Source organism: Glandiceps talaboti, chromosome 2 (assembly GCF_964340395.1).
Source record: "Glandiceps talaboti chromosome 2, keGlaTala1.1, whole genome shotgun sequence".
Lineage (NCBI taxonomy): Eukaryota > Metazoa > Hemichordata > Enteropneusta > Spengelidae > Glandiceps > Glandiceps talaboti.
Genome location: NC_135550.1, coordinates 16,715,395 through 16,742,501, shown reverse-complemented (window position 1 = coordinate 16,742,501; position 27,107 = coordinate 16,715,395). Strand labels below are relative to the sequence as shown.

General features: G+C 36.5%; 1 protein-coding gene and 1 long non-coding RNA gene across 4 annotated transcripts; both read right to left on the bottom strand.

Annotated features, from left to right (window-relative positions):
- Window positions 1-18: 18 nt before the first annotated feature.
- On the bottom strand, window positions 19-1,787 carry LOC144449142 (uncharacterized). Its single transcript, XR_013482156.1, has 3 exons — window positions 1,686-1,787; window positions 457-591; window positions 19-136 (listed from the first exon to the last, which is right to left on the bottom strand). It is a non-coding gene; the product is annotated as an uncharacterized LOC144449142 (long non-coding RNA).
- A 13,712-nt stretch (window positions 1,788-15,499) lies between these two features.
- On the bottom strand, window positions 15,500-26,828 carry LOC144450769 (zinc finger FYVE domain-containing protein 1-like). 3 transcript variants are annotated; one of them, XM_078141501.1, is made up of 12 exons: window positions 26,706-26,828; window positions 25,903-26,012; window positions 24,111-24,612; window positions 23,244-23,461; window positions 22,261-22,358; window positions 21,493-21,601; window positions 20,615-20,712; window positions 20,033-20,150; window positions 18,828-18,998; window positions 18,161-18,350; window positions 17,655-17,774; window positions 15,500-17,494 (listed from the first exon to the last, which is right to left on the bottom strand). In XM_078141501.1, the coding sequence occupies exons 1-12, from the start codon at window positions 26,770-26,772 to the stop codon at window positions 17,256-17,258; spliced, it is 2,040 nt and encodes a 679-aa protein (XP_077997627.1). In that variant the 5' UTR covers window positions 26,773-26,828; the 3' UTR covers window positions 15,500-17,255. The 3 variants fall into 3 exon arrangements, with proteins under 3 accessions (XP_077997627.1, XP_077997620.1, XP_077997611.1); XM_078141494.1 differs by having other exon boundaries at window positions 25,903-26,165; window positions 26,706-26,822; XM_078141485.1 differs by having other exon boundaries at window positions 25,903-26,822.
- Between the last annotated feature and the right edge of the window lie 279 nt (window positions 26,829-27,107).

Below are 27,107 nucleotides of genomic sequence, written 5' to 3'. Positions count from 1 at the left end.
AACGTGAGTGAAATCTTACCGTGCCAAGACGACAGTTATTGATGTCATAAGGATTCTTCAGAAATAGATTCTCGATGTCTTTAAGATTTTTAGTAGAAATTGCCTCGTATAGATCGTCTTCAAATTCGTTGGTAGCCTATATATACAAAATACATCATTATCACTTCAGACTAAAGGGACTCGAGTCAACAACGGGCATTCATCATCAGAAACTAATTTTGTTGTTGCAATGGTAACGAAAATTTAAAAAGAATAAAATAATCCCTTTTCACCGAACTGTATCACAAACGTTTGATGTATTCTTGGGTTTCTGAAAGTGCGCCCTGGTCGGATCCAATTGCTCTGTCAAAAGTGGGCTTCATGGTTGCCATGATGACCAAACTCACTGAGATTGTTCTTTTTCATTAAAGGTACTTTATCAATATTGAAGTAAGCTTATGAGTGGTATTATCTTACCATATTTAAATGTTGGCACTTCTTGGACTTCACCATCCACTATATGATCTACATACCTGCTACCATAGTAGACAGTGACCTAGACCGTGTCAACAGTCGTCTTGACTTTTTAGTAATTTACCTTTAATACTGCTGCTGAAATTAATAGAATTGAAAACATGGTATGCGTTGAACGTTCGATGAAGTCACAAGACGTCGGATTATTTCAATGTGTTCGATCGAATCCTCAGTGAATAGCGTGCGTTCTGTCTCATGTGTATAGAACACAGAATGTGCCTTGTACATGCTGATTATTATATGTTATGGGTTATGTATGTGTACATAATTAGTAATAAATAAATAAATATTTCAGAAGTTTTTATAGGAATACGACAAAATATGACCCGCATCTGAATACAGACTAGCAATGACCATGTAACTAACAATATTGAGCTATGTACTAGTTGGATTTGAAGTTGACAACATGTAGATGAGAAAAATCATCATATCAAAATATTTTAAATTAATCCCATTCTCACATGCCCGAGCTTGTTTATCTTCTTCTTTTTAAAAAAAAAGAGGGATAGATTATGAAGGTGAGTGGGTGGATACAGAGGATGGATATAAAATATGGATAAACACATGGCAAGATTTAAAGGCCCATGCACCACGTGACATGTAAGTCATGTTGGACTATAAAATTGGCTCGTTGCCAATATTGTCGTATACTAGATTACCAAGTCATATTACTATTAATTGGATGGTTGTCATGGATTGAAAGATACGATAAATGTCAGCAGTGTCCTAGATCACAAAAACTAAGCTGTGATATATATAGACCTGTGTGTGACGTGCATTTATGAGAAGAAATGTATGTTAATACATAGAAAACAGAATTGGCGAATGTAAATAACGAGGGCATGGCGACGACCGCTGTCAACTGTTAATGACGGTAGTAGTGTGTACGTGTGTTGTGTCAATGCCTGTATCGTATCTATCTAAATAATAGAATTACAAAGGCGGAAATCGTCTCTGAATATGTAAGAAGGTGATAAATGTTTAATATTAGAGGTAATCTACATTACATCGAGATATTGATGTAAACACTGGCCTTCACTGTCAATCACATGATCTTATTGTGATCGCGGTATAAACAATACGAAACCTCGTTGTTATCTCTGACATTTCTGTCACTAAATGGAAATCCGCAGTATGATATGAAAGGGTTCAGAGATTGAAATTAAACTTACCTGCATCCAATTACTATGTAGGCCACGGTTCTGTCTGCATTAAAGGTACGCTCACAGAACAGATACTGGTTTAGTTATAGGTATGCTGTTGTTTATGGCTCCTGTCCCTTGATTGACCTAATTCCCATGTCAAAGTTGAATAGAATTGTTGACAGCAGAGAATCTATTATCTAGGCTACAGAGAGTACGTACGATTCTGAATAACAAGTATTGGCCGATCCATCAGAGTCTACAGAGCTTGACATCTGAAAGCGAATACAGCAAACAATAATTCATTAGGCAATGATCACAAACAATCAAAATTCTACTGTAACCTACCAATATGTGTATTGTTTTCCTTCAGGTAGATAACTAGAACTAGAACTATATACATGTAATACGAATCACTAGAATTTGAGATCTCATCTTGTTATCTCGAGAAATCTTTATCTTGTATTGTCTCATGTAGTATGTGAAGGTATGCTCTTTGACACCCTATTTGAAGGAGAAAAGGATACAGGGCCCAGGGCACCCACCACACTCTATGTTCATTATATACAGCTGACTGTAGGAGTTCATACGGTTCATGCCCAATCGATAAGTTTGCAATGACACTAGGTCTAACTGGACTGATAACAGACGGAGACGACACAATTGATAGACAAGAAATCAGCAGATTTGTCAACTGGATTTGACACGGAACCATCTCGAACTTAATGTGAGTAATACTAAAGAAATGGTTGTCAGTGTACGGAAAACTGTTGACAGAGTTGGAACATACTAGTAGAATAGTTTATCATAGTGACATAAGTAGACTTGCTCATGTCTACGGGCTATTTTCCGTCTTTATTTCAATAAATATTTGAAACTAAAAGGTGTACTTTTTTTCTTTTGTGAAAAATAGTCATCTGAGTGAGTGAGTGAGTGAGTGAGTGAGTGAGTGATTGTGAGAAGTGGTGATATCATGCATAATCCCTTGGGGAGACTAATAATAGTAAAAAAAAAAGGTTGACCATATTTTCTTTCACGGAATTTGAAATGAATAACAAAAAATATCCCAAGGGACTGGTGCTAATCTATGAGAAGGTAAAGTATGACAAATCTACAAAAAAGTTATAATAAATTACCTCCCTACCAAATGGGCGTGCATGTCACGTTAGTAAATGAAAAGATCTAGCTCAGAATGTGGGCCACTTTGTTATATTGGTTTCATTCATATACAAAAGTATTTGCTTTGTATATAATATGATTCATCTCACTGGCTTGAAAGTTAGGATCTCCAATGCGAACTCCAGTCAACCACAGACAATTAAGAGACTATTCTTGCCTGTGAGTCAACTGAAGCTGCTTGTATTACAAAAAACAGGTGTTTTTCAAAACCACTTCTTTCCCGGTCAGACAAGAGACAAAAATGTGCCCCAGTATGTTCAGTCTTATGTTGTTTTGTTCCTTCAGTGGGTAATGCGTTTGTAATTGCCCAGAGAAGATTTATTCTTGTAGCGAAATTTGTCAGGAAAGCAAATACTTCTGATGTTCATCATCATAATTACATAATCATATTTTCCTTTCCTGATCGACGGCAATCACATATTTTTTTAAATAAGTTTTCCAATTGTTATACACTCAGGTAATGTCTTGTAACACTTTTAAAAAACACGTTGTACCCGACCTATTTATTTAATACCGTAATGCTATCAATGACATTATAAAATCGATTAATTTCGCTTTATACTAAAAAATCCAGAATACTTTATCTACAGAATACATGACTACCGAGATTCAATGTGAGTGAATTTTATCGTGGTCAGCAAAGTGTACTGAGTTTTCCGACCACAAGGGGCGGGCTTTATACATCTACCCATTCCCCAAGCCCCTTATGCTATTTGCAGGTGCGCAACGAAGCTATTCTGCAAAAAGAAAAAAAAATGTTCGCGTACGATTTTTCAGCGGGAAAGGATTTTTTTATTGGTCAGTGGGCACATGTGAGACCCTGCAACAAGATGACAACACTGATAGATAACTGAGCAGACATGCTAAGACGAACACAAATATGCCTAGCGACAAAGACCACACCCACCCATAGCAACAGCCAATTTGCACTAACTAAAACAAAAAAGGTGTTTAAGCTTTAAGTGAATGGGTATTAAAAAATAAACAAAAATGTGCATAGCAAACCATTACCATGCCCATAGCAACAACCAAACACACGTGTCTTGTGCAGACTAGTCAACTCACCTAGACTGTAGGTCACATATCTCAAAACCTCTAAAAAGTGCTTCCACAGCTTCAGTACCATTGGCGCCTTTTTTGAAATTATTTACGATTAAACATGTTATGATGTGTCAATGTACCAACAACTTTGATATTTGTGAGGTGGGTGAGCGTTATAAATAAAGTTTGTCTAAATGTTTGTTATATTACTATTACATTATTATTATTATTATTATTATTATTATTATTATTATCATCGAGTCCGCGTTCCGCTCGACACAATCCTTTCAAAGGTGTGCGCTATGTCTATCATCCTGATGAAAGAAATACACAATTTTGTATTGTTATTTATTGTTATGCTATATGTTTGTGAAAAAGTAATACGAGTTTAATTCGTTTTACTGAATTTCAAAACGAAGGTCTAAACTTATTGTATGTCACTCCCAGTAGCGAAAGTTGGATATTTAAATGCCTTATCGTTGTTTTGTTGAAATACACCCGTGCCTGTTATTTGAACCATGTGAATATTACTCGGCATAACCTTGTTACAAGGCCTCATAATGATTTATTAACATTAAGAAGGTAATGATCGCCATCTACCACAGAGTGAACACGACTAACAGTTTGCAGTTGAAATTAAAGCTCTCAGCTAAGTGACTTCGCTGAATTGTGTGTATTGATTGAATTTCTAATTATCAAGTGTGAGTGTACATCAAGTGTGAGTGTATATCGATAAACCAACTTTAAAGGTATTGACTTTCCTTTGCAAATTACACAATTTTTTTTTCATAACATCAAAATTTATACAGAATTCGATGTCTTGGGGATAAAACATACTATTTAATTCTAGGTCATTTGTTTGCTATTTGGATTTCATGAAAAAGTGTCCGTCGCACAAATATATAGACTTACTGTACGATGGTTGACAACTCTTCGCCTTAGAGGAGTAACCAATTATTGAGGGGAAAATACAAATTGGAGCGTGGCAAATTGCCAAGACCCTTGGGGCAGCACCTTCTCTTGAAAAACTTGCAGGCGAGGTCATATTGATAGCGTGGGGACGTGACGTACTATAAGTCAACTGGGTCCTGAAGGATGATCAGTCAGGTGTAACCTCATGTCAAATACCGGCCCACAACAATGACTATTGTTCGTTTAACAATGGGGGCAGTGACAACGAACAGTATTTGAAGGAGCCCATTATGGCGACATAATGAGAAACAGTGACTGAGCATTACACAAGGAATGTACGATATTCCCTTGACTCGTTGGGATATCCCGGCTATATTTGCTCAAAGTATTATCAATTTACAATAAGCGTACGAGTACTTGCAGCGTGTCTTGCATTTCAAAATGTCGTTATTCCTTCATTCGTAAAGTAGTGGTCGAAACTCAACCAAAAATGACTGTAAACCTAGATTTCACCTATTGTACGTCTGAATAATATAATGATTTTTAGGGAATTATTTATTCGATTATTTGCATAACAATAAAAGTCATTGTAGCTTACTCTCTTCTATAATAAAAGGCAATAAGCTAACTATGTCGTTTGATAAATGTTTGAGATATCCTGCAGTTCGTAACACTGAACATAATTGATCATACCTTGAATAATTTAACAACCCAGAAAAATGTAATTACAATAGCTCTAAATCTTAGTTAAAGATGTGTTTTGTGATTGCAACGTAAATGAATAAAACATGGTAATTTGTTGTACGTCCCACCATAGACTCGACCCCGTCTCTTCAATGTCTGTGGTCCCATAAATGCTGCTGATAGACACCATAAAGGCTGCTGATAGACACCATAAAGGCTGCTGATAGACACCATAGACGGACTTCATCACCTTTCATATCAGTATACACATACAATGCACTTCTGTCATTCAGACGAGTAGGCATGATTTTTTATTAAGCAAAACAATACACAAAATTTAAATATCATATCACTACGCAAATAATTTTAGACACCTGCCAAAAAACTCCACACTAGACAATGCAGTCACGTGCTACTCTGGTACATTTATTATATCCTTTCTAAGATATACGTCTTAAAAAATTGTAGGTGGTATAAAAATTAACTTACAAAGATACCAAACGATCACCATTGTTGGCCCTGATGTACTTAGTATAATAACTACCATCATAAAGCTTACATAATTATGAAATTGATGAAAATAACCTGCAGCTGGTGATACATAACTTACGTGAAGTCAATATAAACAATCGTGGTCGCATACCAGTGTGTCTGTGTGGTTCTCATAATACGATAATTGAGGGCTATATTATCGACTCGGACCATTTCAATGTTATTGATGCCTTTATTTGTTACGCTTCAACGGGCTCCAAATTTTATGGATTTCTATAGTGGTTAGCTCCCATGGGTAAAAAGTGTGCTAGTATATTAGTAAATTAGCCCCAGTCATAAAAATGCCATGGCAACATCTGTATTAGACCCCACACATACCACTATATAATACACCCTACAGTGGTTTTACAGGTGAGATTAGACAAGTGTTCATCCGTGTTCGACTGTTATCAATACTAATGAGCTGTACACAAACAACAAATACTAGTACATAATGTAATGGTATGCCATACAAGTTGAAGTTCAACTATATTACTGTTTCATAATATATTAATGAACGTGAATTGCCATTTGATGTGATATGTCCCAATTTCAACTTACAGTATATATGTCCGTCAATTCATATTACTGCAATTTCTACCAATATAAGTGGAACGAGAAGACTGTCATTGACAGCTCCTATATTACTCGTTTGTAGAAAAGACCTTTTCATTCCTGCAAATTGTGAATATCATGATGTGTAATGAAATTTACTTATTACACAAAATGACATTTTTGCTGTTCGCCATAGGACTGTTCCCATGAGATTTTACGGACTGCTGGTCTTGTAGATCCGAAGGTCCGTCATCCCAGGCTGTCATAATAGGCGGTGTTTTGGCATTCACAGCTAATTAATCAATGGTATGGCCTAGAACTTAGAATTGGTACAAATTGTATATCGCGCGACTGACTGTGACGACCTTCGAAAATTATAGAATTCAATGCCATTATTAGCTTGTCACAGAGACTGAAACGTCTTTTTAAATGAAAAGGGAGCCCATGTTATGACAAGTCGATGAGGTATAGGCTAGTATAGACAAGCTCTAGTGTTTCATTCTTCTGTGTGCATGCACGGGTCTATTATTCTATTTCACTAATCTCGGTGTAATAACAGCTGTAACGAAAACGACTGGCTCACCTGAATCAGTCAGCTTTTGAAGCCTACATATACATATGTGTTTTCGTGTGCTAAAAATTCACCTAGCTATAATTGGCTAGTACTTGTCTACAGCTGTACAACATGCACAAATAATATAATATATTATATATCATTAATCCGTGGAAGACAGACGTCATTTTTAAAAATACATCGCTGAGAATGATTTTGTCAGAGTCAAAGAAATGATCATTATATCCTAGAGTTCAGTACTGCTCAGTTGGTATTGCTATTTCATTAAAAACGAAATATTTATGTGTGTTCTGATGCGGCTGCAAGTTGCAGCACGTCCAATGCTATGATGGACGAAAGCACTAAATCAATAAAGGAACAGAATGAAACCGACACTCTATACTTATTTGCATATAATAGAACTATACCGCTATTGCAACTTACACTATTATAATAATATTTGTCGTTCAGTTTTTTTTTATTATGATAAACGGATATTGTATTGGACTTGACTTCCGTTTTTTATATTAGAGATAGGCTCACTTTTCCTAAAGTCAAACTCAAAAATGAGACTGTAATATCCGCAATCTGAAAATATTCAGATATTGATTCATGACACCAAGTCGGAATGCCTAATAAGAAATGGTTCTGTCATGGTGCCTCAGACAACCAACAGAGATGGTGCCAGGTGATTCTAGTTCGTGGAGGAACGGGTGCTAATACCCATGTGATGAACATCGGCATATTTCCGATATCTTGCGATGCTCTGAAGCCAACAATGAAAGTTAATACGCTGATTCTCAGCAAACCAATCACTTGCATAGGCGGTGGCGATTAACATATGAACATCGTGCTCGTAGTCGTCTCCGCAGCGAGCGTAGTTTTCGTAACATCTCTTGATGCAAGAGAAGGCACGATTTCTATCAACATATTCGGGTTTGTCCAGTAAATTACGGGCTATCAGTAATGACAATTGAGCTATACTCTCAGGGGCGTACCCATACGCATATTCTGGATCAAAATCGTGCATTTGAGAATTTAACACTTCACATTCGTCTCTTTTTGCATCCAAGTCGGCCTTGACCTTGTTTAAATCCCTCTCCAATTTTCTGTTCTTATTTTCAGTAGCGTCCAGATCTCTTTTCATTCTTTTCAATTGTAACTCCAGCGAAGCGATTTTACAATAAAGTTCTTGGTAGTCGCCGGGTTGGAAACTGTTCGACAAGTTGCCACCCACCGTTACTGCAACAGCAGTAGCTGCTGCTGACGATGCTGCAGCGTTAATTTCTGGGCACTGGATCTGGTGCGCTGCAAGTTGGTAACGATGCAATGTAAGACCACAACCAATGCAGTCCACGGGAGCATAACTGCACGACTCTAAATGAGACGACAAATTTTCGAGAGTTATTACCATTTGGCAACCCCGGTCACGCCATTCGCACTGGATACTAAGGCTATTGACTATTGCCCGCAGAGACCACACTGGGCTCACCTGGTATTTACTCACTCTGGATCGACACACGGGACAGCTATCCGTATTTGGTCTTGTCAGCCAAGTGTCCAAACACTGTTCACAGAAAGAATGCCCGCACCTCGTCAACACAGCATCTTCAACAACATTACTGCATATACCGCACAATAAATTTTGATCTGGTGGTGTAATGAACCCATGCGTTCCGTAGCCCATCTTGTTCCGCTCACTGTTACGTGCCAATAATGTAACGACGATATTGAACCGCCTTGCCTACCAACCATTCAATACTATTTCGTTCACAAACGAAACACAATTGTATCTACATTTAAAAGGGTGCGAGTAACCTCAACGAGAGAAGCGTCACAATACAGTACACTTAAAAATAGCACCTTTCAATTGTACGCTGATGGTGACAATAATGAACCACGCAAGCGCAGTTACACTTATAGTAAAAAAACCTGGTAGGTGAGCTGACACGTCATCCCATCAAATATGGGGACTTTGTAAAAACATATATATCTGGACAATGGTAAACATCAAAATCCCTAATATTAGATAGACTGAGGAAAGTAAACAATTTTTCTAATACAAAATTATTATGGAATACGTCGCGTTGATGCAGGTTATATATTACATGGTAATAGCTGTAATAGGCTTGAGGTCATTATTCGTGATCCGAAAAAAAACAACATCGTGTATTTCAAGGAGATATTATATTATACAGCATCTATTATCCCAAACTCTATGTGCTTCAATTGTATATCTATAATGAATGTGTTAAAGTCACTTTCCGATCACGTTGGTAATTCAATGTAACAATTCACACCTCTAATGGACCACCATTATATATCTACAGTTACTAATTTGTTATTATTGTTGTTAATTTTTACGCGATCATTTTAATTCCAAGATATAAAAAGACACACCCATTGCATTCAATTCTGTTCACGGTTCAGCTGTGATTACCAACGACAGTGTATATATAAAATCATTTCAGATTATCAAAACTGCTACTAGAGCACATTTAGTAGGCTATTATTTGGTTGTTATCGATCTACATGGTCGCCATTAACATAACATAATTTTGCATCGATGTGAAGCAGATGTTATTCATCATCAATCGATTTTATTATTATTTTTGTTCATAAAACATTGACCAGTCGACTATATACGTTCACAAGTAGGGTGATCACAACACACGGTATGTGTATCTAAGGGACTGGACACAAATTACAGGGATGGGGGGCCAATGCATTTTGGGGGAGGGTATCATTTTTCATGTACATATTTGGGTAGGGTTTATGTTTTTTTACGCAGTGATATTTTTATCACAGATGTGCCAATGACAAAGGAGGGGGAAGGTCAATATTTTTATGTGCAAGGTCTTGCGAGGGGGGAGGGTCAATCTTTTTTTTCACGCGTTGAACTTCTGACCCGCCCTCTTTAATTTGTGTCCGATCCCTAAGCCAGAGGCCCCGCTGCAGGATCATACACATATGGCGACATGTATATTTATGAACGGAGAGGTCATTTTGAACAAGGGACGGTATAATTGATTGCGTTAAGCTTATGATTTCGCATTTTTTTGTAATTTGCTATGACATTATGTATTTTATGATCAGTCCGAGTTTGTTCAAGCATAGTCGCTCTGTAAAAGAGGTACTCAATTGTTCTTCAAGATCGTCAGACCCAAATTACAAGCTTTTTCGAATTCGAATATTCGAAGCTGCCAGCTGCTAATAAACTGCTGTGTAGCAATTTCACTTTACTGTTTTAAAAAGAGTATATGTTGTCCCTTGGGAGCATACAATCCATTGGGATTAAAGCATTCACATTGCAACCTCTATCCTACCAGGTTCCCAATTATACAGTTGGGTTGACTGAGGCACAGTCGTGGTTCAAATCTTGGCCAAGGACTTTAGCCACTCAGAAACAAACGGCATGCAGCGATGGAACTAAAACCTGCTCGTTTTATCAGCTAATGTTAATACTGGCAACTTATTTATTATTTACTACGTATCCAGTAAGTGTAGGCGTGTTTAGTGTATAATATCAAAACCAACTAATATATTCAGTGATTGGTATTAAAATGTAACCAATCCAGATCACTTGACGGCTAGACTTAAATATTGATGAGAACCGATACACGTAGAGTTCCGGTCAGGGTGATATGAATATCAGTGAAAGTGCTCAGGAAACGAGCAGAATTTATAGTGGGTGGGGTTTGGCTGGGGAGAAAATAAGTTGGACATATTTTCGTGGCCCCAAGAACCTTTTCACCCCCAATCCTCAACACAGAGCTTTTTTGAGATACTGTATTGTACCCTTCATGATCAAACTACCACACCCGGACAAATAGACGCATGTGGACTTTGCAAAGAGCTAGGAACCCCCCAACCCCCCGCTTAAAATTCTGCTTTCCCCCCTCAAGTATCCAAGGGTACTGTCCTAGGAATACTGGCATAACAGCAAAACGAAACTATCGTTAACTTCCAAACTAAATGGATTTACATATATTTAAACAACAAATAGATGTGGGTTGAACCAATCTCGGTTTCTCGAAATCACCGCTGATGGCTCACTGCCATCAGAGAATCTGGGTCACGGTAACCGAGACTGTATAGCATGCCCATGTAATGCCATTAATGGGATATTTTGTCGCATAGGCAGTGTCGCGAATATTTTGTATTAGAATCTCTGCCCACAAACGACTGTACGTGATAAAGTGTGGCAAAAAACATAACGTCATGTATAAGAATGGGTACTCACTGCGCCCCTCCCCCTGTAGGGTTGCAAATTCGTGAACTATGCATCCGCAAAAGTACTTTTGGCTTTTAAACCTGTCGAAAACGAACCTAAAGAATCATCGTTTTAAGATCAATAATGGGTGTTATTGGGGTTTTTCAGCGTTTTCCCAACGAATGGTGTAACAATCAAATAACAGAACCCTGTCCCAAAACTACAAAACTGAGACACTTGTGTACAATGTGTGCACAATCGGTTCAGAGAATGCACAACCCACTAAATTACTAATTTAGTAACTAGAACATGTAAGGCTTGTACCTTGGTCATCACTCAGTTTACAACATCGCCCTGACGGTGCACCTCACTATATTAAACAATCAGTCGATTTCTTGATGCATTCAAATTTACCTGTACTCTACAGATACCGGTTGTAAAATGAGGGTTTCGGTTGCATTAAAGGCAGCCATAGTTTTCCATCAGACATATTGTAATAAATACACGTACACACAGAATGCCATGTTGTTATCCTGTAGACCCATGCTTCTGAACATTTCACACTTAGTCTGTAACATTTTACAAGTTAACCACAGAAAATGCTGGTACATGCACAATATTTACTACCTGTTGTCATGAATCTATAATTTCCACTTTAGCAGGTAAAAGTATTTCCATTTCGAATGTAGTGACTGGCGTCTACTGATATATTATGCTAGACATGCTTATGTATTGTTGTGGTGTAGATTGCCCGCATATCGCAGTAGTAGTGACGCTAATTTAATATGAAGTATGTTGTATTGTTTAAATGTAATTAGAACAAAAGACTCGAACAAGTTTATACCTACTGCAGTTTCTGTATTTTTTATTTACACTGGAGAGAGCGTTAGGCTGAGACGGACGGGGGTCTGCCTCGTCCAATCTCAGCGCTATCTATGTTTACTAGTATACATTTTGTATTCTCAATATTCGGTCTACAAGGTGCTTCTGTACATTTACTATATTTCACTATTTGATACTTTAGTCATTATGTTTCTGATACTCACTTGTACTTCTCCTAATACCTTTATCATGGATGTATCCATGTCCATGGGTTTATCAAATCAACAATCTTAAAGGGAAACACTACTTCAGGAAATACAGGCATTTTCATCCAAACTTTGGGTTGTGGGGAGTCATTTCATGATTTCACGTCACATGAATTCCACGCGATTGCCAAGAATCTTGTTTCACGTTTATTGTTCAGTGACTTTCTTAGCAACGGTCCACTGTTGCCTACTGGGAGTCAGCAGATATATGTATGTATTAGATGAATAATATATATTCATGACTCCCAAGTGCTCATCGCATTCAGATAAATACTCATGAATATTTAGTGTTCATCTAACACATATGTATATCTGCAAACTCCTACGGGGCAATGCTGGTCCATTGCTAGGACAATGAAAGTAAAATTCAATTTTGATGTCTCTTGGCAATCATGCAAATGTTATGTGAATGAAATGACCCCAGAACCCAAAAGTTATAACAAAATGCCTTTATTTCCCGGAGTGGTATTCCCTTTTAAAATGAAATCTCCCAAACTTTTGAGTCATCATCATGAATTCTAAACTAACACAGACAACAGAAAGAAGGTATCACAAATATTTTATTTCATAAACAGCGATGTTTAGTCATATTGAATTACTGATATCAAATATATTTCAAGATGTTCAGTTACTATTGTAGATCTATTACATCACATCTGCTACGTGATGAAAAACATACACGGGGGGGGGGGGGGGAGCGAGCTATTTTCTCCAAGTGATCTTTACAGAGAATGCAGATCATTTTGGTTTCAGCCATGGGAAAGAGGGGGAGAGGGGAGTGGGGTGGGGGGTTAAACTGTTTGTCTCTAACCCCTTTCTAAATGAACTAATGAATGAACAAATGATACACTGAGTGTTTGTCCCTAATACCCCTGTGCAGTTCAAGGATCTCTTAAAATATAACATACTTTTTGAAGGAAGAAGCAAATGCAATGAGAAATATTTCCAGGTACGCTTTTAAATCTTGATATAATTTAGAAACAATGTAATATTAAAGTACATACTCTAGATAAGATAATTTAACTTCTTGCCTATAAGTGACTAAATGGCATCATATTTGATTTAACTCTTCTAAAAGATTTTGTTATTCCAGTCATCATTTGCACTACAAGGACTTCACACAGGCTCTAGTTGAGCTTTGTTTTAGATGTATTGGGTAGAATGAAGGAAATGTCTAGAAAGAATAAAATATAAAGGGGCAAAAAGTATGGGCTGGGCTTATATCACTGTTTGTAATGATTGGCTATTCATATAGTGATGTATACAACCAATGGTCATCGTTTGAATCATTGTGAATGAGACGTCGGACTGACCACATATGCTAGCTTGCCTAGCCTTGGTCCCAGAGAAGTAGGTATTAGGTAAAGTACTGCGAGTCATGCCAAAATTCAAAATATTTCATTCTTTCTGGACGTTTCCTTCATTCTACCTAACGTATCTAAGCCCAAGCTCCACTACAGCCTGTGGACTTGACACGTAACCGTACTTGAAAACCTTAACATGAAATGGACACAACAAAATCATTATATGATTGCAACACTTGCAAAGAATGATTTAAATCTAGAAAAAATGGAAAGGTCAAATAAAAAAAAATGTTTGTCTCATGTAACCCAACCAACTCTAGTTTAATCCACCACCAAATATTTTACATTCAAAAAGGTAAAATGATGACAATTTGCTTCTTTTTCTATTTAAATTTTTTCCCAAAGTATCTTTGGTGATTAAAGAATAAACACTCCAGATAAATCAGGTCTTTTCAAACTGTAAGTTGAATTTAAACAGTACAGTCTTCCTTTTACACCTGATCAAGCTATCATAGAAGTATTGTGACCAAGTACTTTGTCTTTGAGTCAAAGCAATTTCTCACGATGTTTAAAAATTTTTTTTGAAAATAAAGTAAAATCTCCACCTGCCTGCCCTCCTTTCTGAAGTCACGTTATTCAACAGAAATAATTTTTGCCTTAGTTTGTAAATGGCCTAGCAAATCATCATATTTTGTTTGCTGATGAAGAAATTTATATACGTCGCTATCAAGATTTCAACTTGGGATTGGAAGTAAGGACGACTTCGAACTTTCACTATATATCCATCGAGTCACTTATATTGTCTATATATATATATATATATATATATATACATATATATATATATATATATATATATATATATATATATATATATATATATATATATATATATTGAGGGTAGAAGAAAATCAAGTCGGATCAACATCTCCTGACGAGTGATTTACTCACAAAACAGGCTTGTAGAAATGAAAAACCCGAATTGATTTTCTTCATATATATATATATATATATATATATATATATATATATATATATATATATATATATATATATATATATATATATATATATATATATATATATATATATTTATATATCTATATATATATATATATATTTATATATATTTATATATATATATATATATATATATATATATATATATATATATATATATATATATATATATATATATATATATATATATATATATATATATATATATATATATATATATGTCTGGTGTCTTCTCCATCAGAGTTGAATTTGTCTCATGTATTATAAATGGTAGCCTTGATGTATTCAAATCGGTGTAGCCCAGAGACCACCTAGCTTGATTTTTATTATCTCAAGAAGCTCTCACCCCTCTGGTGTGGAAAGCTTCTTGAGATAGTAACACCAAGACAAGCCTCTGGGCTAAAATCTGTGTTGCTAGTGTAATAACACTGTCTACAATTAGCTAAACATTAAGTGGCCAGCCTCTCCTTGTGGAAAGGACGCTGTGCCTTGACAGAAATAATAAATGGTCAACCTGCAAGTCCAAAACTTTTCACAAAATACACTTTGACTATGCTGTCAGTATTTGTAAATATTAACATGATTATATAACACTCATAAATGAGATGTACAGCTAAAGTTGAAATATTTCACTATTTCAGTTTTATTGAAAAGCAATGTTTGTTGATCGCTTTTGAAATGGTGAGTTGCAGCAGTCAGTTTACTATAATAATAATAATAATAATAATAATAATAGCAATATATTGTATTTATAATGCCCCTGTTCTTTTGAAGAGCTCCAGGAATTAACAATTATTACCCCTGGCATGGACATAGTAGTTGCACAATGCCCCTTTATACTTCCTTAACTCCATGGGGAGCATACAATCCACTGCAGCCTTTATAAGCGCATAGGATTAAAGCATTCATATTGCAAGCTCTATCCTACCAGGTCCCAAAATAGTACATCCGGGTTGATCGACTGGGGCACAATTGCGCAAGGACTTTAGTCATTTAAGAAACAAATGGCAGCGACAAGGCTCGAACCTGTAACCTGCAGATTCCAAGCCCGGCCAGCACTCACTCCATTCTATATAAAGTAAATGTTTGTATGTCATAGTTCTCTCCACTACACACTTACTTCTATAAGTAAAATCTCTCAATTAAAAATCACTTCGTTTTAGAAAGGCAGTTACACACACAATACAGAAGTAAACGTACAGCGTGATTGTTTTCAGTACACTGGTTTGCTTTTAAGTTTTTATCATTAATTGTTATCATTTGACTGTGGTCCATGGTGTGATCTGTGTCTGTACTACTTGCACTGTTTTGTGTAACATTGAGAAATATGAACTAATGGCACAAATATATCCGCACAATGCAGTCAACAGACAGCAATGCACAAATGAAGATAAATATCACATGAAACATATATTACCCGGCACCCACTGAAAATGATACAAGTCTGTTTTTTTTTTATGAAAGTAAGTATAATTTCTCTTTATACAATCCAAGTAATATAACATAAAGAGAGTGAGAACAACCCCCTCATGACATCACACAACATGAGGGATTGTTCTCGTATCCTCATATAGTATACTATTCATCCCTATCTTGAATACAATATGTGTATTCAGTTTGTATACTATGTCCAACATTATATATCCTTGCCTAATCATTTGGATAGGCTGCAGCCAGAATTTTTTTTTTTTTTTTTTTGGGGGGGGGACATTATTGGACATTACATACACATATGCTTATTTCATGTATTTTTTTTCCTCCAAACAAATTAACATAAAAAAAATAACATCATGGAGAATGCTGTGTTTTAGTACTGATCACAACTGGTTCCTTTAAAATGCATACGTATATCAACATGAAATGTCCGGTTTACATTTTAATAACGTAAATTGTGTTCCAAAAATGAGATAAGCTCTAAGAATTAGGCGATAATCTGCTGGTGAAAACATCATGCCAATCTTCTTTTCTAAATCCATGAAAAATAGCACCAAAGCACAGTAAAATTCTTACCGCAGCCTAAGCCCTTGTCTTGGACACTGACAATGGTTTATAGAGACGTTATTGAAATTCAGTAACATAACTGATATTCATACACACGGATTATCATTGGAGAAAAGATGATACAATAATACTTTGAGGTATAGACTAATCACCAACAGATAAATGAAAGACAACAAATACCAAGGACATTGTATAACTGGTCTATGATTTCTGACAGCTGATTTCAATGTAAATACCATGACATTGAATAATATAAAACATTATCATCGTTATTCTTTAAATTTAACATACATAATTCATTTTACACAGAGCTGGCATTAATTTATTATCATACAATAATGTTCATGATTACATATATTCTACATCTTGAGAAGTCAACTCTCGCATGACACATACTCAAAACAAGCAACTTAAACTGCTCTTCCATTGGCATCAAAATTTCAAGTTTTTGCTTCTTCAAGGTTCTTTGTTTGAGCATAATATCAAATACATTTTTTTTTACAATTTAAAAATTGGGAATCAGCTGAATTCTAGATCATCTATGTCATGACAATTATTGCACACTCTGACTGGGTGGTCCCATCCACGTGACGGCACTGGTTCACGATTCTGAGAACACTCATCACAGACACCGTCTCCACAAGCTCTACAATGATGTATGGTCAATTTAGGACCAAAGTCTTGTTGACAGCAACAGCACTTTTTGATCTCATTGTCTGGTTTCCAATATGCTGGTCTTGCTGCATCTACAACCAAACCTGGAATTGAATGAGAAGCAATGGTATAAGTTGTAATACTGACAGGTATCCTCTAAATCCTAACTTGCTGCCATTATGGTAAATATATACCATGGCATTCTAAATCCTTACTTGCTGCTATCATAGTAAATATTTACCATGGCATCATTCTAAAACGTACCTTTTGGATACTCCAAGGCAGATGCTACAACACCAAATGTACTAGCCATGACTTCTCCCATCTTTCGCGCTGTTACCTGATCACCGTCTCCTTCATTTCCAGAATCTCTAGCTTCCTTTTCTGAAAGTCAAAATAGACACATACTCTGATAACTATCATTTGATGGTATGACAGTAAGTGATCAAACATGCATCTTTACCACAAATATAGGTCAAGGTAGGAATGGACCACAATTTATAGTGGCAGCCTCATACTTGTATTTAAATCAAATAGATATCCTTGAGTAAGTTTGTGGTTGTTCAGGTCAGCCCATTTTCACTCTTTTTTCTCAGGTAACAAGCACTTTTAATGGTTAGGTTTGCATTTACTGGTTAAGAGACATACAAATGTCAAATTTTAAGTTTGTGGCATGCTGTCAACAACCACATGTCAAGTGTAATTCCAATACCCAAGTGAAGTTTATGTAGTACAGTACTAATAGCAACTTAACACCTACTATTACCTACCGATGTCAACATCACCTTTGTCATCTTTAAAACACTTATCACATACTCTCACTGGAGTTGCACCCCAACCCCTCTCTGGTACAGGACGACGATGAGTGCTGCAGTTGTCACAAAAGCCTTGACCACAGGCACGACAATGATGTTTGGTTTCACCTGGCTTGTCAAAACTGATTTTACATTTGAAACATTCCTACAGGAATATAGAATATAATGATAAATAAATGCAAAAATGCAAATGAAGCATAAATTTAAATACCTGTTTACCCACACTGGCACTCACACATCAAACAGTTGTTATTATAACACATGTTCAACCAAAACAGCAAATTTTGTAAAAACGATGCATTACATGATTTTGTGTGTATAATTCAATAGTGTACTGCAGAGTAAATACCAAACATGTGTACATACTACATGCACCAATGTAAGTAAACATAGATACTCATCTTTGAATGAATGAATGAATACCTTTGTTGTAAAAATTATAAATGCAATACATGGAAATATGCATTTGAAAGATCCACTCTCCAGGAATTCCCTTAAAAGGCAGTCTTTTGATTGAGTTGAAGTGTATGAAACACATGTCTAATTTGACATAGTCTGTTGGTCAAAGTCAGCCCATGAAAACTTTATTAAATACATTGTAATCGTCAGAGGTAGAACTTACATTGATTTCACTATTTGGTATCCAGTATGCTGGAGCAATCCTATCTGTCATCCAGTCACTCAACATCTTAGTTGGCCTTGCACTGACATAACCCACAGAACCAGCAACATGACTTAGACCATCAAGTAGTTTACGTGCTGCATTATGTGTGCCCTGTAGCACAGGATTACCCTGGATTTAGAAAACATAATATGTATTGTTATTTTGTATATCCAACAGTGCATAACTGATGGACAGGGTCTTTGTAAATGAGTGTACAGTATAAGGTATGTGTATGTCAAATTTATAATGTCATGTGAACAAATCTTTGTCAAAGACATTTATCCCAACGTGACAATGACTGTTCATGGGCTCTGGGATACTAGTTTCAAATGAAAATTTCTACTCTCAGAGTAAAGAATCATTCATGTACCACAGTGAACTGTTATAGGGACCCCAGCTGTGGATACTTCAGCTTGTTCCATGTGTCTCTTCATGTGATAACAGCCCATTGCAGAACACCTCTGATGATACTGATGAGATGTCAGCGACAATTTGGGATTTACTTCCAAAATTTCATTTGCTTGTTACCAGAAAGTTTCATTTTACATTCTTTAATTGTACCCTCACCTCAGGTTCCATGATATCTACACAACAAAGTTTCTAAATCTGAAGTTTCCAGGTAAGTTTCTAGGGTTAATGGGCAAACAATTTAAACTTCATAAAACTTGATTCACTTGCTTTAACTTTTTTCATTAGAAAGTCACAACATAATGATAAAACAGTATACTACCATGCAATACATGATGAATATAGACAAAAAGTTCCATTTGACCTTACTAATAAAGGTCAAGGTCAAGGGCCACAGTATCATGGGAAAACTCACCAATGATAACATGGATTTATAATTGGTATGTCTCAATGAATTTTATGACAAATATTGTGGTCATGTTTGTGAAGATTGCTAAATAAAGTGAATTGTAGAATTTGTACAACTCAATATCTGATATCAGTGTCAGGTTTTGTTAAAATTGGCTTAGTGCATGAAGATGATAAGTACAGTCTATTAAAGTTTACTCTTGGCTATTCAATTTTATGATCCATTTTCCTTGAATGTCTTGTTGAGCAACTAGTCTACCAGACAAATCTATTAACTGACACACTCCTATGACAATGTGTCGTTATATAAGTGATTATGACAGCACTGTTTTATGACTTTGACTTACCCCAGGCCATACATGTCTTATTTCTGTTCTTACAGCAGAATCTACAGGATCTCTATTGCCATACCAGTATTCACGGCTACGGTATATAATACCACAAGTTGGACACTCTAATACATACCTACAAAGAAATACCACAGCACCAATGATGTTGAAGAGCAACTGAGTACTATGGAAGTATTATATCTTTAGAGGGTTTGATAAATGTGACACCATAGTAGATGGATTGACTTATACCCTGCAATATTATCATCTTTGCACAAGACATACTTGTTTGGTTATTGTTATGGGTATAGCTAAGGTTGCTATACATATTTGTGTTTATTTACAAAGGGTGATAGTTTCTTGAACATGTTTACATCTAGACACCCCTGACAACACCTGTATTAAGTTTCAGACTAATTCATCCAGCAGTTTTAGAGTTACAAGTTTTACCAAACAATCACATCTGTTTAGACCCAATTTCCACATGAACAAAGGGATCATCTTGTCTTCAACAAATTTTCATCAACCATGCATTATCACTAACTTGTCCCAACCAGGCATACTTTGGCTAATTCGAACCAGGTATTATCACAAACTTACCCTGACCATGCATATTTTGCCAAGCCAAACCAGGTGCTATCACTTGATGCTGATGTTTTTGGCACAACCAGTGTGGTCTGTCCATTGTCATTACATTTCTGTTGACAAAAGGAATGAAATCTTTCATTCTGCATCTTGTGATTAGTGTTATTTTTGACAATCTTGTGATAAGTGTATTTAATAAGATACCAATCACTGGCAAAAATGTCTGTTTACATCAGTGAAGAACATTAAGAGTAAGTGGCCATGAATTAGCATAAAAAGCCTGATGTCTTGGTGGTCATGTTTACACCTTTTACCACATAACTATATTTGGCTGCAACCAGAATTGGGGTTAACTCCTTGGCATGTCAAACTCATGTCCATCAATGTATATAAAGTAATGTGTACATAATTATTACAAAAATTGTGATAATAGTCTAAGACACTTTTCAGAAGCCATTCTGAACAGAAAAAACAGTTTGATAAAATTGAAGGTGATTTGCATATTTTTGATATGTAACTCTCCTGTTTGACATCACACAGGTGAAGATTCAGATGTATGCATGCAGTGATGCGACCATCATGGTATATACTGTAGAACTGCTATTGCGTCTACCATAAGTATAGGGGAAAGGACTCTGGTCAGGATAAAGTTCTTTCTAACATGCTTAGAAATTTTCATCTAAACCAATCTCAGTTTCACAATGGAGGCCCTCGATTGTAATCAATGCTTTACAGGGAAGTCGATTTGAGCCCATGGTTCAGTCCTCCCTAAGACATCTGATTCTCATGAGAGTCTTTTAGATAAATCTTCTCACTGTGTTAAACTTTGTGTCACATCTTATTTTCTTGGTTGCAAAAGAAGAGATACATGTACTGTATTACATTGTACTTACCTCACAAATGTAAACTTTGTTTTCATACTGGTGCTGATACTGACATTTTCCTACTGTATCATGACCAACTTTGTCTTTTAGATGATTCATTGTCAAGGAACAACGGTTGCTACAATGGATATAGAAAAAAATTTTAAATAATAATATTGAAAACAACTCATCTACAGCTTGCACATACAGGTATCATCTTCAATTCCCTTCTGTATTACTGTGGAAGGCTTTATTTTTCGATTGGGAATTCAACTCTTTCATGGGAGACAATTTTCCCAAAAAATCCATTCATCGTATCATAAGCTTTGGATATCAATGATCCACCAGTACTTGACCTAGTTGTACTGCTAAACTTGACCTAGTTGCACGGCTAAACTTGACCTACATGTACTTGCAAAGCTAAACTTGTAGGTGTGATGCTGAACTTTCTTATATCTATGGTATGGTTTGCATGTTAAAGGATGTAATACATTGAATATGCAAATCAGTCAAACACCTTGCCAACTTGACTGACACTTCTGACATAAAGTGTGTTACTAGGAAGGTGGTGTCAGTTACACTGCTATGTTCTTGTCATGTTGCACAGTTAATGACTCATTTCAACATGCTGATCATGCATTGACAAACATAAAGATGTCAGTGAAAAGTAATTCATGCCAACATGTCATTTCTACCAAGTTAGCAAACAGACAATCCTGCAGTAATAAAGTATTCAATAGTAAATTAAAACACTGATACAGTAGGGTACCATTACTTTCATTTTCAATATTTGCTTACTTGCACGAAAGGCATTTAGCAGAGCAGGTAAAGTATTCATCTGGAAATGTGTGGGCCACCACTTCTTCAATTTTACCATTGAACTTCTCATTAAGAACCTGCAAGTAATACAAACAGTTCCAATAGCATTGCAGAAAAATTGAACGTTATTTAATACAAAAATTCTGGTTATCAGAGAGGTAAAACATTTCATTGTTTGGCCACTAGGAGTGCTGTTTGCTAGCTGTGTGGGGCCGGAAGTAAGGGTCAGAATATTTTAGGATTGTAGCACAAAGACTGCAGACACAAAGTTACCACTCATTTTCTATGTTGTTTTCACTGCACTGTTTTATTAGTGACTACCAGTAATCGAAACATACCTAACCTCTACTGTAATGTTCTCTTTAGAACACAAGAGTTCTTCTTCTACACACATTTTGTTCACAGCTTCATGCATTGCTATAGGATCAGTGGCCATGACCAATTCTAGCCCTCACGTTGCCAAATCAGGGGCACCCCTCTTGCGATCCTTACCTATGCTATGGCTGGAACTTCAGTAACCGGAATATAGCATATTACACCCACTTTGCTACGGGTGGTCTAAATAACACAACCTTCGTTTTTCAATGATATTAAGCTCATTTGTTAAGCGTTTTTTGATTTCGAGATATTGACCAAAAAATAACATTTTAACCTGACGAAACATTTACAGTACTCTCTGTCACAACAAATACAGAGTGTCAAGATGAAGAGATTGTGGTAAATGTGATGTCAGAACCACAGGTTTCCCATAATCCCTTGCCACCAATCCCTCAAATGGTCAAACACATGTAAGGTGCACCATGCCTGCTTTACAAGATTCCAAAGTAAATATGTTATGGTGGTCCTATTTTAATACCCCAAATCATATGTACAAATGTAAGTTGACAGCAGCTATCAATACAAGTGTACTAAATGCAGAAATAAATCAGACTTAGACTTTTTTATTTGAAGTTAAATCTCACCTTGAGTGCTTGGTAGATAATCAATGGAGATCTGGGTGATCTTACAGCAGTATTTTCAATTTGTTGTTTGATGACTTTCTGCAAACCACGGAAATCAGTTTTTGTATCCTGAGTTTTAATACCAACATAGTGAAGGGAGTTGAAAGCATTTATATGTTTACCCTCATGTTTAAATCTTTCCTTTAGTAATGTTTCTGGTGTTTTCTTTCCAGAGAATCCTGCAAATAAGAACATTGTACATACTATGGCAAGCTCATCTGTGTAGGTTTACATGTAGGTACCTGAAGCATTCATCCATGTTGTGGATGGACTTGTTGAACAAGACCACCAAGTCCACAGGTGTGGTCGAAAGCTTCAGTTTCGCTTTCACAAAATTTCAACTGTGTTAATTTCAATCGTGTAAATTTCACTGTTGTAACATTTTACATACAGAACAAACTTTACCTTTCGAACACATGAAAAAGATGACATAACTTTGGAACGTTGAATGCAACTTTCAGACTAACTATTATGACTTTGGTAATCTACATTTCTTTACATGAAATCTCCCATGAAGGCCAATAGTGAAAGTTGCAATGCAGCTTTATCAGGACTAGACTTCAAAAGCCTAGACAGAACAGTGGTCATGCAGTTTTATCATGACTTCATATGTACTGTCTGTAGAAAACACAGTTCCCATAACCTACACGCAAAAGACATATTACTTTTCATCCCCCAATTCATCAATTCTCAGTGTTGCATATACACATGGCAAATGAATAAATAAGTATATTAAGGCAACAAAAGTGATGAACAAGACCATGAAATAGGCCGTAAACTAAATCATCAAACACTTTTGACTGTATGCATACTTTAAACTTGACTTACCCAATGGCACAGTATTGGCTGTTTCATGAAATACTATAACAGCTGGTCCCAAAGTAGTAAACGAAACATCTGTATTCCAACGTTCCAGTACAGCCCTCTGTAGTGCTTTGGCAAAATGCTTTTCGTACGCATCTGATGCATCACCAAGAAACTTGAACAGATCATTATGGAGGCGTTCAGCTTTGGTACGATAGATGATGATATCTGACAGAGCAAGGACTTTCAAAAGCAGCCGTGTGCGCTGGTTTTGGTGAGTTGTGGTTCCTAGTAAACCTTCAGTATCAACTGTTATAACTTTCAGATTTGGATCATAGGCAGCCCAAACACCAATTGTGCATGAATCTTGACTTGGGGATGTTTTGAATATCTCCTGGTTGTTGTAAAAAGTATGGTTCAGAGTATATGATTTACCATCCCCAGTATTACCAAAGATGGACACAACCTTCACATTTTCTTCTTCTGAACAATTCAGCTTCTCTAGGAAGTCCCCTGCACTCTTTACCTGTTACAAAGAAAAGATTGACAAAATACAGAGATATGTTTAGAGTAAATTTGTGTTTCAAATAACATGCTGTCAAAAAATAGGGAAGTAGTTAGTTTTTTTTTTACTTTATTGAGAAATTGCTTTAACCCAAACACAAGCGACTTGTCGGTCAGAACACTTCTGCTGTGCTAGTTTTCATGAAGAGAAAATGTAAATCAATTATTATGTGAAGACAAAGTAGATGACAGCAACTACAGACGGTACTCTCTAAATTCAAATGGCAGGCAATGTTAATGAAAGTCCTGAGATTGCTACAAAAAAAGAGAAATAAGACTTTGATTTGCACCATGTTTGTTCAATCCATATTAACAATAGACCTGTTGCCAGTTCCATGATGCATCATGTGTCTCCTCATACAACACCATGTGTATTCTGTACCAGGGAGTTTGCATTGCTACTCAGGGAGTGGTTGTCACCTGACCATATCCTGGGTTCACTAGTCAACTCCTCCTGTAATTGTTGGCCTTTAATCCTCTTTCTACCAGGGGGAGGGGGGGGGGGGTAACAGAGTATTTGTTTGTGCATAAAAAACTACAAGTTGGGAAAACACTGACCATAACTGTGAGTGAATTCACAACAAAGGCTGCTCCTGTTACAGGAATAGCCTTTGTTCTGTGAAATCACCCCCAGTTATGATCAACACGTCTTTCCATCATTTCATGGTGAAAATGTTATTTCAAATGTCATAAAGACAAAACAAGCCTATAAATGACGCGAGAATGAATGTTCGTGGACTCAGGGTTCATACTTAATAGTAATGAAATTTCTCACAGAATCAAAATATTTCTTTGAAGCAATCGGAATCCTGAATTTTCTCCAAAGTCACCTCAGGAGGGGGTGTACTACATCACCTATGATACTACATCAAATTTTGGATTCACTTCCAAGAAACATTTTGACTCTCTGAGCAGAAATTTCATTACTTTCAGTCTTGTGCTGTGCATCTAGGAACAAGAAAATCCACTATTCGAATCAACCAGTCACGCCTGTGGCTTTAAAAACATTTGCAGTCTTTACTACAATTTGTAGCCAGTCTTCTTGTTTGCGTAAGAATGAAAATGCTTATTTTCTTGCTATTCAGCAATTAGTGGAAAAATTCTGCTACTTACTCATCCACTTGGCGAATACTGGAAAAAGTTCTACAGTTCGCCCAGCGGCAGCAACTAGCGTTATCCTTTCAGTAAACTTTCATTTGTTTTGTTTTGTTAGGTTTTTATTTTCAAGACTATTTCTTGTTGATCACATTACCTGTAAAGCTTCACTGTCATCCACCAGCAAGAATCCTTGAACCGAAGGTACTGGAAGTTTTGGTTCTTGAGAACTTTCCTTTCCATCTTTTCTCACTGAGCTTGACCCTCCTATGGAAAATTTATCCGATGTCATGATACATGTATGTCTGTCATCATCCAAATTGATACATTCCATGCCTTGTTCAAGTACTGCAGGAACTTCTGTGGTTGTAGCTTGGGGAGTGACTTGGGGCTCAGAAGATTGTGGTGTAACCATAGCAACTGCAGTATGAGGATTACTAGATGTAGATGATTCTAATGGTGATACGATGGCAGCCTTACCGGGTATAGCTACGGGACTTGTTTTAGACTGAACGGGTGAAGATGGTTTTTGAAATTCATCATGACTACCAAAGTAACAAGTTACAAACTTGTCAGTGGGATCTTCAAAATCAACTGTTTCTGACTGTGATGATCGAGAATGTGGGCTTGATCCCCCTTCTAACTGAATGATGTTCCTCTCGTGTGTACGACGCTTTCCCCTCGAATGCATCTTTGCATCGCATTCTGAGCACATATACGTTTCGCACTGCTGACATCTAATCACGGCTTCACTAGGAGGTTTGCAGTATATGCCACATAATCTTTGGGAAAAGACTATTCTTTTGCGGTCATGAAATACGAATCGAGCTGACTCATGCAATCTTTTTTCACAATGTTCACACTGCATCGTTCCACATTCGTCACACTCATACACTGCTGCATCTCCAGTACAAGCAAATTTCTCTTGACACAAACGCCTAGATGTCTTAAAGACTTTACCTCTCGATCGGGCAGCCATTCGACTAGATTCCTGAAAATTCTGAAAGGCTAGCGTAGACATAGACATTTGCAATTTTGGGTACGCTATCACCAATGTTGTTCCGAAATATCGCTATGGCTGTTCTCTCCTCTCTGGTTTATTTTTGTCCAATGACGAAATATAGGTCATCTGATCACGTGACAAAAACAACAGTGCGTCAACGAGATTATGATGTTCCGGCCATATTGCATTATTAATGAGCCAGGTATCGTAAAAGTGTGGGCTGTTGGCGATTTAAAATGATAAAATTAAATAAATAAAATAGATCAATCTTGAATTTATGTTTTGGATGAACAAGAACGAGATGAGTTAAGAGAAAGGTCATTCCAAACAAACAGCTATCGGATCGCAATGGTTTGTGG